Genomic DNA, 17,735 nt, shown 5'->3' on the forward strand with positions numbered 1-17,735 from the left:
CTCCAGAGTTATCCAGGGAGAAATATAGCTCAAAGGCTACGTACATATGTATACATAAATGCAGATAATATACTCATTTGGTGACATAGTTTTGTCAATTTTCACAGAATATAATTTCAGTCTAGTTGAAATGTATTTATCTTAAATACATCCTTAAAAAACAAATGAATGCTATACCTCATATTCTTCAGCTTCACTCAGTTCAGGAATGAGGTCAGCCTCTATAAAACAAAAATACACACCGTATCATCCACAATTTTAAACAGACAGAATTCTAAATTCTGCAAGGACTCAACTGCCTAATTAATATGGTTATGGAGACAATGTCAAAGATTTTTTGTAGGACTGTGTTTGGAGAAGTGGCCAACCCCCTGGAATAAGGACTAAGGGTAGCAATGCTCACTTATCTACACAGGACACATTCTTTCAGCCACAACAGTTCTGTCTGGCTCTATTTTGATACCACTGGATTTGCACTTTTGGAGGAACCACATGTTGGCTGGGGAAAGCCAAGTTTACAAAAACATTTTCATGCAAAATACAGTTTAATGCAGAAATACAGAAGTGAGAAAAACAGTAAGTCTGGGGATCAACTATTTCTCTACATTAAATCTGAAAGCTCTGAAGATATTCTTGTAAATAATCTATTCTATAATTTTCATATAGAAAATTCCCCATTTGCACACCCAGGCTTGGGCTTAGGTGCTAGAGCAACAGCAAGGCCATCATAGTCAGTATTCAGCAGGCTGCATGCTTCCAGCAAGGCAGACCAAACAGATTCACCCTTCCCAGTGCTTACAGCCTTTTTCAATCCCCCACCCTACTTGATTTAATGTACAGACATAAAGCCAGTTGTATCACATCCCAGAAACAGTCCCTAATAAACAGGTATTGCATGCTCTGTGAAGAACTACTCTAGAGGCTTTTGAGGCCTACCAAATTTTCAAAAATAAAAAACCAGTTGAAACAGGTTGAAGAAATTAATTTCCTACAACCCAGCTGAAAATCCATCTCTCCAAATTTAGAAGTAGTCTCTTGCCTTCTTTCTCTCCTCTCAGCCAAATGCAGTGTTATACTTCTGATGGTGGTCAGCAAGAGAGGCTTCAAAGCAGGTTGAAAGAACATTGACCTCTCTGCTAGGAACTGGCTCAGCTCTTCAGTGAGGAAATCTAACACCCCTTCCAGAGCACTAATGCACCTTATTGCACCTTTGGTCCACAAAGGTGGATAAGGTATCCATTCCTTTCTAAGGCTTTCTCCTAAGCCATGTTCTAGCACTCTATCTGCGCACAAGTGCTAGCACATATTCTGAGGGCTGATTTGCACTAGGTGAAAATGCCAATCTCTTAGCCTGGAGAGCAATTCTAACAATACCATCACACACAGCTCCATGTCTGCATTTTCTCCACAATGCCCAAATGTAGTTTGTTCAATACACGAGGATGAAGATTCCATCTCTGTATTTCTCTTTTTTGCAAAGTCAGATGGAGATCTATGACTTGTATTCTCTTTGGTCTATCCATATCTACCTTTCAAAACAAATTAAGATGTGCTATATGCAACATACACCAGATGAAGTTTATCAAACTAATAAGATCAAACAGCATTATCTGTAGGTTATAGCATGCAAACAAATTTCCACTAAGAAATGCTGCACAAAATCTTCACAAATTATCCTTTAGTAACAAACATCTATAAATTACCAAACACAGAACTGACCTTTCTTTAGCTAGATAGATAAAAAAATTATCTTACCTCTGGCTCCTGAGGCCTAGGAGGCTCTGGGAGGGTGGGGAGGGGAGTGCAGGGGAGGAAGGGGTGGATGAGATAATGATATTCCCTGGCTTCTCAATGACACAAATCAAATATTGAATTTAGTCTGAATGCTTCCCCATAATAGATCCACACCATGTACGAGGTGTTTAACAGACTTGTCTGAAACGTGTTTTTATTACAGAGGAATTCTATCCATACTTTTCTGTGGTTAGTATTCTTGAGTTGAGATTTAATCAGACTCAGTCAGAAAAACAAACTGTAGTGATTGTGCTAGAGTATACAGTAGGATACATGCTCTCAAATTCCACCAGCAGGAAACTACAGTTTCTTGCTGTTTTCTCAAGGAAGAGGCTTTAATATACATACATTATATATAAATGCATATATATATATATATATAAAAGAACCTCTTTATTAACAAAACCAGTAAATCTCCAGGAACTTTATAAAGAATATTTAAATTTAGATTTAATATAAAATTTATTTGTCAAAAGTATTAGAGACACACACTTACAGAAGTTCTGTTAATCCTACTGCTGAGCTTTTGATTTGACAGGAGATTACAGAAACATAATAACATCCCCAGCCAAGGTGAACAGCCACACCCTCCATAAGGTTGATGAACAAGCTTGTTTATTTTTTCTGAAACTACATATTGATTATTCTATAGTATACAATTTAAAATTATTAAATAATTAGTTAGAGTTCTGTAGAGGTCTTTTCCTAGTCCATTTTAATGACAGGTTAAGAAACAGTAGAACAAATACAGAGATGTAACCATTTCCCTACATTTTTTCAATGGAAATATTAAAAAAATCTCTTTAAACAATGTGATTTATAATCATAGAATAAGGCGCACAATATAAACTCTTTTCATTTTTGTACTGACATGACATAAATGGCATGGCAAGAACAAAAGTAAAGCCTGTTTCTTTTGATTCAATTAGTTTTCAGATTTCTACTTTTATCAGTACAAAATTAGAAAAAAGCATCCCCTAAATCAGACATTTAATAGATGTTTAGTGATTTTCAGGACAAAAATCTCAAGGATGAGTTACAAAAAGTTGCACAGTTAGACCCTCACAAAGCATTGCTGACAGCACGAGCTGCCAGGCAGGAGACAGCATTTGAGAGATATGTCCCAGCATGCCAGGGTTTTTTTTTGACAAACACCAACAAAGGAACAGGAATGGGAAGTTACATATTTTTCCTTTCCTGTGTCAGCAAAAGCATGTAAGTACCACCAGTATTAGCTACACAACAAACTACTGCACAACCCTCAGCTCTTATACAGATGTTATCTAGAGAGTTGAAGCACACATTTACATAGTTATTCAAAATCCAATTTTAATAACAAATGAAAAATTTGTAAATAAAGGTTGGATTGTTATCAAAGCTGATTAAAATGTGCTGTACACAATTCCCTAAATTTTGTGGCAATTTTGTGGCTACATCATTTGTGCACTTGTTGGCTTTTACTAAGTGAAACTTTTTCCAGTGAAACTAACTGGAAAAAATTTTAACCTTCACACACAGTGTATTACAAGAAGAAGGGTTGCAATTCTGAAGAGTTCAGGAAAAACCCAGAGAGCAGAGGTCTCCACTGTGGTGCCTTGCCCAGTGTCATTACACCACAGCTCCTGAGGCTTCCACAAACCGAAGCAGAGACCCCAAAGAGGTCCTTCATCTTACAAAACATCGCTGAGAAAAGAGCCTTGGATCTGTGGATCAGCAGAGCCTGCAGAGCCCTCACTGACCATATGGGATGCACCAGACTGGGTGGGGAGAAGGCATGAGAAACACTCTCTTGCAAGTATCTCAAAAGGAAAGTCTAAACCAACAGTCTTGAGCTTTTTGAATTCCACAGCTCATTAGAAGTGGCCACTCCAAGGACAGAATTCTTCCTGGAAAAGGGCCCATCTAATGGCTCCACACAACTCACACCTTGCTCTAGCTCTTAACAGGAAGACTGATCTGGAGGTGACTGTAGTGAATTTCATCTTAATTAAACTGGATTACTCAGAGTAATTCTTGAAAATGAAATATTTAATTTATGCTTTATGTGTGTCAACTTTATTTCATGTCTTCACGGTGAAGATAACTTTTCTTTCATAAATTCCCAAGCAGGAGCTCCAAGAAATCCCCTTTTGCCTCAAGATCTATAAAGCAGATCACAAAATCAATTTGATGTTATAGTTGTAATCAGCAAGCTGCTCTGAAGAAATCTTTCTTATTAGATATCTACATTCCCATATATCTGTTTTCTAATATTAGGTATATTATAATTAAATATGAAAATATTTGAAATATTTGCAAAAGTTAATTCAGGTGTAAATTATTAGTAAAATTAATTATGCAAATAAACATTAATGTTAGAAATTAATGGAAGATTTTTTCCTATTTTAAAATTTTATCCAGAGTTGACTCAGCATGTAAAAAACTTACTTATAGAGCAATGTTCACTCTTAGAAATCATACTAATTACATGAGAGGAATTTTTCCCTGAATATTCTTTATGCAATGCTTTCAGAGGTATCACTGTGGAAGTGCCAAAAGAAAAGAACCAAATTAGAGTTAATAACTTTGTGTCCATTTCAGATAAGAAGCATGTCAGTGAAACGTTTTTTTTAAACAGGCAAATATTCATTTCAGTATTTAATTTTTATTTTAAAATTATTTTAAAATAAATATATTTAAAATTTTTATTTTAAAACTTACAGCAGGGACACAGCAGTAGCAAGAGGAGGATGGTTTATCTCTGGATATCACCTACACTGGGCTTTGTTTTGCAATATGTGTTTTCAGAGGTTTTATAGCTGTGAATGGCAGCACAGTACTGACTTGATTTGTTGTTAAATGATAACACTATGCTGCTTATTTGTCATTCCATGTAGAAATGGATGTGGGGTATGTAGATGAACTCTCATCTGAGAAAACTCTTCAAACACAAACCCAGTAAATTCTGGAAAGTAAGTGGAAGAATATACTAAGAAATGAATAAAAGGTAGACAGAAAAGTGAAATGTCAGGCAGAATGTCAGAACCTTGCTGTGGACTTTTTAGAAAACTAAAGAGAAATATGAAAATTCCAGTAGATACTAACTTAAGACCCCAAAATACATTATTATACACTGTGTTTGAAAGACAAGTTAAATCTTTATTAAAAATGTGTATGTACTATACCTGATACTGTATCCTCTTCCTACAGAGAAACCCACCTTATTATAAGCCTACTACACTTATTAGTCCAGAATTCATGTGGTAGAGATTGTTGAGAATCACACTCTCTCTCACTGTAACGGAACGTGGCTCCCTTGAAATGAAAAACTGGCCTGTTTTCCCAAGTTCACCACAAGATCACTAATGACCTTGCTGTAGCTAAACAGACACACATAAGTATAAAACTGTATTTACAGAATGCATAAACAAACAAAAAAATACAGGCTCTTAGATTAAAAATAAAAAAGCTCCTAACATGATCAAAAAACATTTGATTTTTTCTACTATTAATTACAGTGTTCTTAATTAAAAACAAAGCCCTCACTCACTTTCATAGGAACTGAATCTGATGCTAAAACTTACACTAAATTTAAGGAATTATTAGGATAAGATCAAGCTTCATGCTACAGTTTCAAGTTATTCCATATTTACCAGCAGACAGAAGAAGCAAATCTGGCTGTGAAATCATTAAGATTTGTTTGTTAGCCTTTTGATTCTTTTGCGAGGCAGCATTAAGAAGCAAGGGAATTCCATCATCACAAGTCTTTGAAATCAAACTCCAAGTATTCATAGGAAATCAAATTTCAAAATCATTAATATAGACTTATAAATCATATAGTGGGGTTGTATTGCTTGATTCCTTAATACTTTGGTGGTGTGGATTAATTTTGAGAGGATGGTTGAACCATAGAGAAATAATACCAAACATGGTTTTATTTCCCTACATATCTAAAAGATACACTTGTGAGATTTGTGTGAGATTTGAAATCAAGCAGGGGCTTTTCACAATAGGCTTAGAATTAAAAAAATTAACATGCAGTTTTTTATAGGTAATGCTTATAAGGAATTATGTCATGTAAAATACCATTAGCAAGGGACATGCTGAAGGTTAACTGCAGTGATTTTGAAATTTCATTTTGGCATGATTCTGAAGTCATGCATTTTAACTGGTTTGCAAACAAACTACTTGAAATACAGGTTTTTCAGCTAAAAGGGATCTCTAAACTCAAAAGACCACTTACCTGCATCCTCTAAAGGCATATCAACAATGACTTGGTCGCTGTATTTTCCATACAGACCATTAGAGCAAACAGCAACTATCTGAAGAACATAACTTGTATTGGGCAGCAGATTGTTTAGAATAGCCCCCTAAAAGAAAAAAAACACATTTAATCATTTACTTGCAAATAAGTATCAAGAATTTGAAAATGTTAATTTTTTATGACACATTTTTGTTATGAAGCACAAAGCTCCTTTCTTCTAGTATTATAATGTGTGCCTTTTTATTTTATTGTCACAAACGGTTTTCAGTCAAATAAAAAAACCCCAAACTTGTGACTTTTTACATGGAGGATAATAAACCATATAACTTTAGCACTGAACACAAGTTTAGGTAACACTATATCAGACGAGTCTTTAAAGAGGGTTAGAGGAACAGATCTCATTGGTAAAATATCATGAAGCTGTAATCAGTAACTTAGGATTTATAGCAGTACAATTGAATTGAATCTCACTAGTTGCTTGTGTAGGTCATTCTTTCACATCCATGACCAATGATTTACAGGTTATTATTAACTGACAATTGGGTTTTATGGCTAGGGAGCTCTGTGATTGACATGCTCACAGCAAGTATAGGCAAATCAAAGCAGCAATCTGTAGAGTTTTTTCCTGCTCTAGACAAGTTTTTTTCTTTTGTTTTAAGTTGTCTTTGTGGCTTTACAGCCAAAAAATTTCTCTTCAATCAGCTCCCAGCTACGGTTTAATCCATCACAATAATTAACAGTGGGTTGTTACACCATCATCCCTTTTTATGAAACTTGAAGAGTTTACAGTTACCAAGTCCTGATACCCATCTGTCAGAAACTCATGCTTAGTCTGATCTTCTCCATCCAGTTGTTGATAAAAGACAGCAAATCTCTCAATTGTGGTGTCGTATACAACACGAGGTCTTTCCCATGTAACAAGGAGACTGGTATAATTCTTTGGATCAGATTGAACATTTTCAGGTTCAGAGCTGCAAACTGGAAGAAAGAAAAGAGGAAAGAATATGGTAATTATCAAATGGTACAAGTAACTCTACTAAAATCTTGAGATACTTCCTGAGAAAACGAATGAAAGTCTTTTTGTATGCCTCAATTTTAGCCTTCTACTAAAACATTTGAAATGCCATGCCATTGTAAACAGAACCAGTATTTAAATGCTAGATTTCTAAAAGCAAGTAAAGTTGAGTTGAATTTCCTCTCTCTGCCTCCTATAACATATTTTGTGAAATACCAGTATCCAGTTCCTAAGAAATAAAATATAAATGATTAAACATAAAGATTCTTATATCTGTCCTGGGAATCAAAAAATCTCAATTTTTATGGCTCCATGAAATTAGCGCTAGAAGATCTGCATACTCTCACACTAGCTGTAATAGACTAATCTACATTAGATTGTGTTTAATGGTTAAAGGTAAACCTATCACCTGAATTGCCCCTCAAGGCTGTTTTAATCTTTTTATAGTACTAAAGAAGAGTGAAAAGGTAAATAATAAGAAACTAAGTATTGCATTAGCAGCAGTCATTTAATGTTATTATATTTTAAGGCTTGTTATTATATTTTTAGCTTAAATTGGAATAAACAAGGAAACATTTTTTACGTCTCGTAATGTGCTTAGAGCAATATATCAGTGTCTAGAAAAAGAAAGCAAAAACCCTTTTAGCTCACTAAGAAAACAGGTGCAGATCCTTTGGAGTTCTCTAAAAAGAAGTGAACACCAAGATGCCCCAAGGCTTTGGCAGACAATGCTGCATTTTGAAAGTCCTTCAGCTTTGCATTTTGCCACTTGAACACAAGGGGACACTCAAACTCCATCGAAATATTTGTCAAAGGCATTTCTCCAAGGAAGGTGGGAAGTTCTGAGCAGCTTCTGTCTGACAGTAAATGGAAAACAAGCAGCAAGGCTTTCCTAATTTCTGTGTTTGTGTGTGTAAGCTAATAGCAGAGGCAGTGTTAATTTTTGTAATTTAGGTGCGTTCCCTTTCTGTGTTTTGGATCTACTCTGCTATATAATTGATACATAATTTTATTAATTACACCTAATTATTTTAATTGATGCAAAAAAAGAGCAAGTTTTAAAAAAAATCAATGTTGTGTACATTCCATTCCATTCCATTGCATTCCTAAAATTTGTCATTCCTTCCCATTTCCACCAGATGGCAAGGAGAAATCATTAGACTAGTCCTTCTCAATTCTGAGTATGAACACAGGTGATTTAAACTGATTTCCTTCTTTTTCAATGAATCTAAGCACTCCTCAGCTATTTCTTTTCAAAGGTGTTTAAAATTCTTGTCAAAATGCTTCTCTATATTCCAAATTCTTCTCTACAGTCTTTTTCCTCCCTTCATCTTTTTTGCTTATGAGTGAATTTGGTTCTGAAATCTCAGTCTGTATTCAGACTCATAGAGCAGTATTATAAAACTTTTAAAGGTACAAGGTTGGTGCTTCCAGTGGTATTTCTTTGTTTTCTTTTTTCCCTTTCCAAATAGTTCTTCTATTTTTTCCCAAGAAAAACGTCTTCCTTTTTGTTCTCCTCCTTTTGATATTCATCTCAGCAATGACTGACAATATTACTACATGACAATCATTTACTTATTATTTCACATCCATTTCTTCCCAAAATGTTTTCTCTTCCCTTCTTCTGATGTCACTTTGTAAATCATCCTGCTGGTCCCTTTTCTTTCCTACCAGTCAGTAACACAGAAGTACTTCACTCTCTCTTATCTCATTTTCCTTCTCCAGAGGCTAGAAAGGAGACCACATAACAACTTCTCTAATTGAGTACCTCTGCTGTGATACCAACTTCCAGAAAAATCTGAGCAAAGAGACTGCAAGAAAGGGAGTTCTTGAGTCTGTTACTAGTCTGAAGGACCAATTCACAGAAAAATTTGCAAAAATTTCACAGAAAGTCAGAGGCCTACTCAAACTCCTGCTAAACTTGAAGCCAAGTCTCTGCTTTCTCCAGGTGAATACTTAGATTCTGTTTTTTCATATCACATCATGTTGCAGTAATGCATCTCCCTTTGCTTATTCTCCAGTGGAATAAAATGCTACCCATGTAACTTAAGAAATTTTCATCTGAACTTAATTGCATCATGGGGAATCCCTGGGGTACATCAGCCAAATCATTGCCAAAAGCTGCCTGGGCTGTTTTTGACCAGAGGGCCTTTATAACTTGCCCAAATTTGGCTTTTCCCCCCACCTTCTACTTTAGCTAAATCTATGTTTGAGATTATTTTTTCAATTCAACTTTTCAATGGTTGAAGCCATGAAATCACTTCATTTACATTCAGATATTCAGGGCCCCTACAGTGTGTGGCAAAAAGCAATTTTTAATATATTCTAGATCTGCACTCTCTCTGTAATGGAGGTGGGGCAGCACAACAGGTGTCTGCTGGGCTGACCTTGGCTGGCCACCAGGTGCCCACCCAGACACTTGCCCACTCCCCCTCCTCAGCAAGGCAGGGGGAGAAAGTAAGATGATAAAGCTGGTGGGTCAAGATAAAGACAGAGATTGGTCACCAACCACCATCATGGGCAAAACAGATTAGACTTGGGGAAATTTATCACCAATAAAAATAGAGTAGGATAGTGAGAAACAAAAACAAATCAATTCAACCTCCCCACCTTTTGCTTCTTCACAGGCTCAGCTTCACTCCTGATTCTTCCACCTCCCCACTCTCAGTGGCACAGGGGAATATGGAATGGGAATTGTGGTCAGCTTATAACACTTTGCCTCTGCTGCTCCTTCCTTGTGCTGTTCCTCTGCTCCACTGTGGAGTCCCATCCACAGGATACAGCCTTTCATTAATTTTTCCAGCCTCTGGACAGTCTTTTGGAAATAGACTGCTACACTGTGGGTCCTCCCTAAGGTCAGAGACCTGACAGATAATCTGTTCCTGCATGGGCTCCCTCCACAAGCCACAGCCAGCAGCCTGCTCCTGCATGGAGCTTGCACAGTCTGCCACAGGACAGGCTGCCTGACCATAATCTTCACTGTGGGCTGCAGGGGAATCTCTGCTCTGCTACTGGAACACCTCCTCTCCTTCCTCCTTCTCTCACCTGGAGTGACAGAGCAGTTTCTCAGTCTCCCCCTCTCCTCACTGCTGTGCAGCTTTGTTTTCCTGCAGGTGACACCACCACGGCTCCCTGAGAGGGGTGGGCTGGGGCCAGCTGGAACTGCCTGGGTCTGACTCGGGGCAGCCCCGGGCTCTCCCCACAGAGACCCCCTGTATCCCCCACTGCCAATGCCCGGGCACCTGCACCCCACACTCTGTGCCAGTGGAGGTGTCCCACACACAGCTGGGAATCTCAGCATTCACAATGAAGTGACGTGCACTGAGGAACGTGAAAGGACAAACGCACGAGTCCTGACCCCATGTCTCACAAGAGAATTTAACTGAGACAGCCACTGAACTTTATGTGGTTGTGTTTCTCATGGGAAAACAGGCTGGCTAGTACTTTTTATCAATATATATTGTCAGTCTTGAATTTTAAGAACCCATTGTTTTTTATACCTTACTAAACCCAGGAAGATAGATAAGAGTTAAGTTTCAGCACTTATTTCCAAGGCCTTACCAGAAGGCTGGAGAGGATGGAAAGTCACCCAAATGTGCCCAGCAGCCACCACAATGGTTTTCAGGTTTACAGGAATAAACTATGATTTTTATTATAAATGGATTTGCATGCCAGCTGAGGTTGGTGGAGATTAAGCATTACAATTTCAAAACATTTTTTTTAGATGAATCCTCAAGCATGGCTGTAAGGATCACCTATTTTAATCTTCTTAAATTGCTACATACATATTGCATAGGGAAATTATGTATATCACTGGGCAGGTTTGGGGAATGAGCCATCTCCCATGCCCTTAGTAGGACTGTGCTTGTACACCAAAAATGTTGGGGATGTTACTGTGAGAAAATTCCTGAAAATATTTTGAAAATTCCTGAAATTAGTTTAAAATGGAATTATAAGATACTTCTAGCTTTCCTAAGAAAACTTAGTTCTATTTATGAAATGTCATGTATTAATTACAGCAATAAATCAAGCATTTAATCCAACTCCCTAATGAGAATCTACACTGAACGCAACAGGAGAAAATTGGGATTCTAGGTTTCAAAACACAAAATAATTTTTCAGTTATCTACCTGAGTAATAATCAGTCTTGGCATTTCTCATACATCCTCTAAAGGGATTAAAAAGATTAGTTTTTTTCTGTTGACTACTATGCAATATTAAACATGAATAAGCCTATTGACTCTTAGAGACTTTGGCATTTGTGTTACAGCTCTTACATCTGAACATTTAACTTTAATGATTCCTAGAGTTTTTAAATTCTATCTTAAAATGGAGGCAGAAATATAAATGCTTCTCTAATGTTCTACATTAAACAAATGCCATAGTTTGCATTTGTGTGCGTCTACATACATGGCCACATAAATATGTAAAATTACATGTATGAAACCACATTTCTAATCTGCAGAACTCCTGTAGCCTGTGCTTAAGTCATCTGTTCATGTCTAATTAAACACAGTTCAGTGAAATTGAGTTAAAGAATCTACAGGTATTCTCATCCAAGTAGTAACACAGTGCTTCCAGTTTAGAAGTTTCCTATATATTCTTTTATGCTTGTTAGTATAGGAATAATTGACTCCTATATTTTGTGCCAAATCCTGTTTCCCACTGCTTTATGTACTATTTTGGCCAAAGAACCTTCTCAAACCTCCCTGAAGTTTAAGGTAAGACTGAGAACAGAATCTGGCTTCTGTAATTCTCTCCATCTATCACTTCCTAAGCAAACTGCTTGATATTAATTTGGTGACAACCCTTCAGTCTCCATTGAAAAAGCATCCACACTACACAATAAAGAACCAAATAGGTTTGTAAAACAAAATATTCTTGCACTCTCTGAAAAGGCAGCTTGTTTGAAGTCTGAAACACATTAAAAGGGCACTGTAAGGAAGCTTGAACTGATGTGATTTTCACTGAATGCCTGGTCAAGACAAGCATTTAATTTTCCACTCCATTTAATCTGACATGTTTTATGATTGCTGTTTTTTTTCTCCAAAGTGATAGATTTATGACTAATAACACAGTGTGCTACTTTCTACACGATTTAAAATGAGTAACTGCATACTTGGATGAATCTTTCACTGAAAATTGTCTTTTAACTTGCAAAGAGAGGAATGACTATTCAGTTAAGTACCTGCTTCATGAATTTCTTCTTGTCCAGTGTAAGAGGAAAACACTTGCCCATAGAACTTATATTGCTGTTCTCTGAAGTTGTTTTGCAGGTAGTCCATCAGCATAACATAGCCAGACTGCTGCATTGTAAGCACTTCACAGAATACAGCTAACTAGAAGACGAGAGGAAAAAAATAAGTTAGAAGCCACAAAACTTGACTAGATTCTGCTAACAGGCAAAAGCTCTGGGGAGAAGATGCTGGATAAAGTCTCACATTTGAATTATCCTGCATAACACTGAACTTTTCTTCCATTCTATTAGTATATCTAATGTTTTACTTCACAAGTATTTTTAAACCACTCAGCTGTTGGAGCTATGCTCTGCTCAGCATCGCCATGTGTCTGGTGGAATATCCAAAAAGTGTTTTGTACTCCCTTTTATCTGAGCTCGAAGTCCAGACAGCCTGGGATATGTTCTTATCCTATTTTAAGACAAGAAATTGCTCAGATTATAGTACTAAACTATGAAAAATGTAAAAGATAACACAATTAATAGAGATGCTTTCTAATTTAACAGCTGATGAAAAACTTCTGACTAGATAAAAGAAAAGCTTTGTTGTTGGGCTGGCAATGAATGCCATGAGCTTCTACCATACACATGGCAATTTCAATTGTTTGGTTTCACTACTTTAAAGAAATTACCTGGTTTTCAGAAATACTTATGGTATCTTTAAACACAATCCATTCAACTGTTTCAGAGCATGGAGGAGCTGACAGAGATCCATTGTAAGTGTAATATTTGTCTGTTGCATTCGGCAAGAGATTCAGCAAAATGAATGGTTCTAAGGCAGCCTGTTTTCCTGAAAAAATAGAAAAATAGAGTCAGATAGTTAAAATACTACAAAAGCAATTAATAAATACAAATCACACTCTCCAAAAGAACTACCATTATCGGAACATGATAATTTAGAGGCTTTTCAAAATTTAATTTCCAGACAGACTAAAATACAAATAAATCATGAAGCCTTCCATTTCATTTGAAAAAGTATAGCTCAAGCCCAACTTTGTTTACTTGGGAAGGTGTAGTAAGTTATTCCAGTAACAAATGGACTAATTTTTAGTATATTAGTTCAGAAGAATTTTCTCACTGTAAGCTTACATACAAGGTGCCAAACCTTTGTCTCCCTCTTGAATTTCAAATAAAACAGTTTATTAAATCTTTTTTCTAGGTCTCATGATATGGCTTCAAACTCTCCCCCAAATTTAATCAAATTGTTGAGTTTTTGCAGAAAATCACTGCCTGGGGAACAGTTGCCATGCTAGGTCTAAAGGTTAATATTACTCATGATAGCAGAAGCAAAATTTCTGTGGATCAGGATTCTTTTTAAAATGGTGATAATATAGTGAAAAACTGCAACAGCTTTACACAAATCAGCAAACAATGCAAAGACCTCCTCCAAGAGAACAAGTTCTGTGAAAATAATATCACATCTTTCAGGCCAGAAGTTTACTGGCTACCTTTTCAGCTGGGAGTAAGCATGAGGGATTGCTGGAAGTCCATCCACAGAAAGCTGTGCCTGCTCGTTTGGCAGTAGGGTCCAGCAACAGCAATTGGCATAAATGGTAACAACTTCAGCAAGGCAGACTTTTCAGTCTGTGAGAATTATCTGCTTTACTGTCTGGTGCATCCAAAATAATGCTGCTTTTCACACCTTGTCATAGTGTAGATCCTTATACAACTTACTTCAATCTAAAGTTACTCATTTCAAGTTCCTCCCTAATTGGTAAGTACTTGCTTCTGAATATCTAATGACTTTTCATACTGTACATTAACTCCTGCTTTTACAGGTATGTTACTTATTCAGCTCTGTACAGATTTCTGCTCTTTGTCTGCATAATTCCTTACAAATTTGGTGAGAACAGCAAATTGCATTAACAGTTGACTACAAGGGATTGATGCTTTTCTTCTCTGCAGTGACTCTCTGCTGAGTTAGGGTTGAAGAGATGACTTGCCCCCCCTCTCATTCATTTCTCATGAAGAGGGAACATTTAGCAGTGTAGAGCAAAGCACATCCTTCCATTTCTCCTGTCAAAATGCTAATCAGCCCTCAGACAGACGCTATCATTGCTATCTGGTATGTGTCTAGTTAACACATTTGTCCCTCAGCAAAAATGAAGTCCATTTTATGTAGATGCCTGGGGACATAAAACTTCTCATTTGTAACAAGAATCCTGCCACGCATTTTGCAACTTTGGACTTTAAAATACTCTTTAATGAGACTCACAGCCTAGATTCTGAAAATCAAACACCTACAAAGAATGATAAAAACCAGAAAGTTTGTCTAGAAGGAACAGGAGTGCTCCTCTGCAGAGCTTGAGAACTCAGCAACTGTGATTCAAATAAGCACAATAGAGATATGAGTGACAAGGACACAGACAAGGAGAGATTGTGTGCTTTTCTTCAGAAGAAACAACTTGATTTGGTTATGACCTGAATTTCCTGAGCTCATCTGCATTTTATTCAGGAAAATTGTATTCTAAGCATTGTTGAAGTGCCATGTAGTGGCTGTATCTTGAATCTTGCTCTGATAGCTTTACAGCTCCTTCCAAGGCTGTAGGACAGCATCTGTCTTGATGTATTACTAGTTCTCCTTTTTGTTTCACAGAAGATGACACACAAAAGTAATGAATCTTAACTACTTCATATTTCCACCCCCTATGTCTTTGTAACTTATGAAAGGTGTTCCCTTTTAAATTTGTTGAATAGAGTTTGTTTTCCAGAGGGAAAAAAGAAATCTTGATTTCAATGTCACACTTTTGAAGGCTTTTAAAACAGCTTTTTATATTCAAGCACCATTGCATAAAGGAAAACTTAGACAAGGTTTCCTTAAAGTTATGGGAATGATGTAAGAATATATCCCTGTCCAAGACAGTGCTCATTCATATTTATTCATCTGCAAAGACACCAGAAACTGAGTCAGAAACATAGCCCAGATCTCTTTGTGCACACTGAAGTTGTCTTGATTAGCAACCATTACTAATACAATATATTTGGACTATTTTGGATTTACACAGGAGCTACTGAAAAAAAATTTCTCTCCTCTGAGTCTACTGAACAGTGGCAGTCTTGCTCTTGTAAGACCCTTCTTAGATAGTTACAACAGTCTTACCTGGCTTCCAACCCAATACAAAAACCCTGACATGTATGATTAAGAAGACTTAGATAATAAATCAGATTTATCTGGATTTAGCATTTAAACAGTTACAAATTTCTCATGATAGTTCTATTTATTCATTTACATATCTGTTGTTACAAATATTCTTGGGGTAAATTAATCAGAGAAACATAAAATATCTCAGGTTGGAAGAAACATGTGAGGATCGTCAAGTCCAAGTCTTGCTCCTCACAGGATGACCTAAAACTAAACAATATGACTAAGAGCGTCATCCAGATACTTGGTGCCATAATCACTTACTTCTCTGGGGAGCTTGTTCCCAGGCTGTCACTGATCACCATCTCAGTGAAGGGCCTTTTCTAATGCCCAATCTGAACTTCTGACACAGCTTCATCCCATTTCTTCATGTCCTACCACTGGTCAGCAAACGCTTCTCTGTCACCCGACTTAAAGAAGTTGTTGGCTGTGATGGAGGCACCCTCCTCCAAGCTGAACAAAGAGACCTCAGACACTCCTTGTCTTCAAGACCTTTCACAATCTTGGCTGCCCTTCTCTGGATGCGCACTAATAGGCTGATGTCCTTCTTACACTGTGGCACCCAGACCTGCCCCCAGCCCTGAAGGTGAGGCTGCCCCAGCTCAGAGCAGAGCAGGACAATCCCCTGCCTTGCCTGGCTGGGGATGCTGTGCCTGATGCCCCCCAGGACAGGGCTGGCCCTCCTGGCTGCCAGGGCACTGCTGGCTCACATTCAACTTGCCATTAAACAGCACCCCAAACCTTTTTCCAAAGGGGTGCTCTTCAGACTGTCCCTCTCTGGTTTGTATACATAACCAGCATTACCCTTCCCAGGAGCAGAATCTGGCACTTGCTTATGTTGGATTTCATGTGATTGGTGATTGTCCATTTCTCATCTGTCCAGATGACTTCTGTAATTTCTAAGAAAATAGACACGACTGAGCAATAGAGAACCATGCTCCTCAATGTCTTCAAGGTTTCATAATCACACTGAAGTGGAATTGAGTTAATCAGTAATCAATAAAAAATGGAGGCAAGCTTACCAAAACGACTAACACTATCTACTCCATTAATGATTGGATTATAATCCGGATTATCTTCTAGTCCAATCTGTTGAAAAGAAATTGCATATTTTAACAGGCTTAATGAAAAAGGATTGCAAGCTACAGTTTACCACCAAAATTATAGATTATTTAAAGCCAAACAAACTTATTTTGCCCATTTGCTTTTCTGCAAGAATAAATTAGAAAGATAGATGAAATTTTTTAACTCAGTGATCACACATTGGAACCAGTTAGAAATTCAGTTTGAACATCTGCTGTGTTTTAAGGCTTATTAAATGACACAAAGATATATTTTGTTTACCTCAAACAAAATTGATAAAGCTCTTAACTTTCCACTTCCTTTAACTGCCTCTTCAAAATCTGTAAACTGATCTGCGTCATAGCAGTAGATTTGCATCTGCAATTAAAAATATATTCAAATGTTATATATAAAAAATTGTAAACATTCAGTAATGCAATTGCTTATATTCCCATTTTGAGGGAAGAAACATCCAAACAAAATATTTTAAATAAACGTAGGGATTTTTTACCTCTCTCCTTTCTGTTAACTGAGGATGCAGAATGGAGTTCATCAATAATTAGCTAGGTAAAAGCAACCTCTCCTGGAGAACTTAAAGTTGCAGGAATTACCCTTTCAAGGAGCACAATGCTTTCCATTGATAATACAATAAGCTAAGTGGACACCTGACCTAGAGTACTTGGTGAAATCAGTCTGTCCATCAGTGATAAACATGAATAATATGTCAAGATGTCCCTACTGCATCTGCCTTGCAGTAAGTGTAGAAAACCATTGGTGAAATAAGATTACCAGGCACTTTGAACCCACATCTGACTGCTGCCATGAGCATTGGTTTTGTTGCACTCCTTTCTCTCTTTCTCCAGATGCAGCTGGAAAATCTCCTCCAGTGCTGGGTGACCAACGTGTCTGGGGGAGTGACTGCTCCTACTGGCTTTCTATGAGATGGTGATGGAAGAGAGCATTCTCTGTGATGACTTGTCAGATAGAGTTGGGAATTTTTAGGTGGCTGGTGAGGCAAAAGAAATGACACTGCCCAGGAACTGCTCCAGCCCTGGCACTACTGCTTTGCTTTCACATTGAAGTTCCAAATGTTTGGAGTGATGAACAGCACAGTTGCCTGCCACAACTGCCTCTTTTGAACTGGAAGATGACACAACGTCCTGTTGAGGGAAGAGTTTGGCCTTTGTGCATCCCAGGAAGAGCTGCTCCTCTCCTCCAGCCCACTCCCTCAGGAACACTGGCC

General features: G+C 37.4%; 1 protein-coding gene across 8 annotated transcripts in view; it reads right to left on the bottom strand.

Moving 5' to 3' along the window:
* PTPRZ1 (protein tyrosine phosphatase receptor type Z1) overlaps positions 1-17,735 on the bottom strand; it is a 133,864-nt gene that overhangs the window by 36,468 nt on the left and 79,661 nt on the right. For all 8 annotated transcript variants that reach the window (XM_059471931.1, XM_059471930.1, XM_059471929.1 and 5 more), the window contains exons 5-11: positions 16,775-16,870; positions 16,453-16,519; positions 12,921-13,078; positions 12,241-12,391; positions 6,831-7,015; positions 6,017-6,143; positions 178-221 (exon numbers count right to left, since the gene is read on the bottom strand). In XM_059471931.1, coding sequence (XP_059327914.1) covers positions 178-221; positions 6,017-6,143; positions 6,831-7,015; positions 12,241-12,391; positions 12,921-13,078; positions 16,453-16,519; positions 16,775-16,870 — 828 coding nt within the window. The remainder of the gene's footprint in view (positions 1-177; positions 222-6,016; positions 6,144-6,830; positions 7,016-12,240; positions 12,392-12,920; positions 13,079-16,452; positions 16,520-16,774; positions 16,871-17,735) is intronic.

This window comes from Ammospiza nelsoni, chromosome 5 (assembly GCF_027579445.1).
Source record: "Ammospiza nelsoni isolate bAmmNel1 chromosome 5, bAmmNel1.pri, whole genome shotgun sequence".
In the NCBI taxonomy this organism is placed as follows: domain Eukaryota; kingdom Metazoa; phylum Chordata; class Aves; order Passeriformes; family Passerellidae; genus Ammospiza; species Ammospiza nelsoni.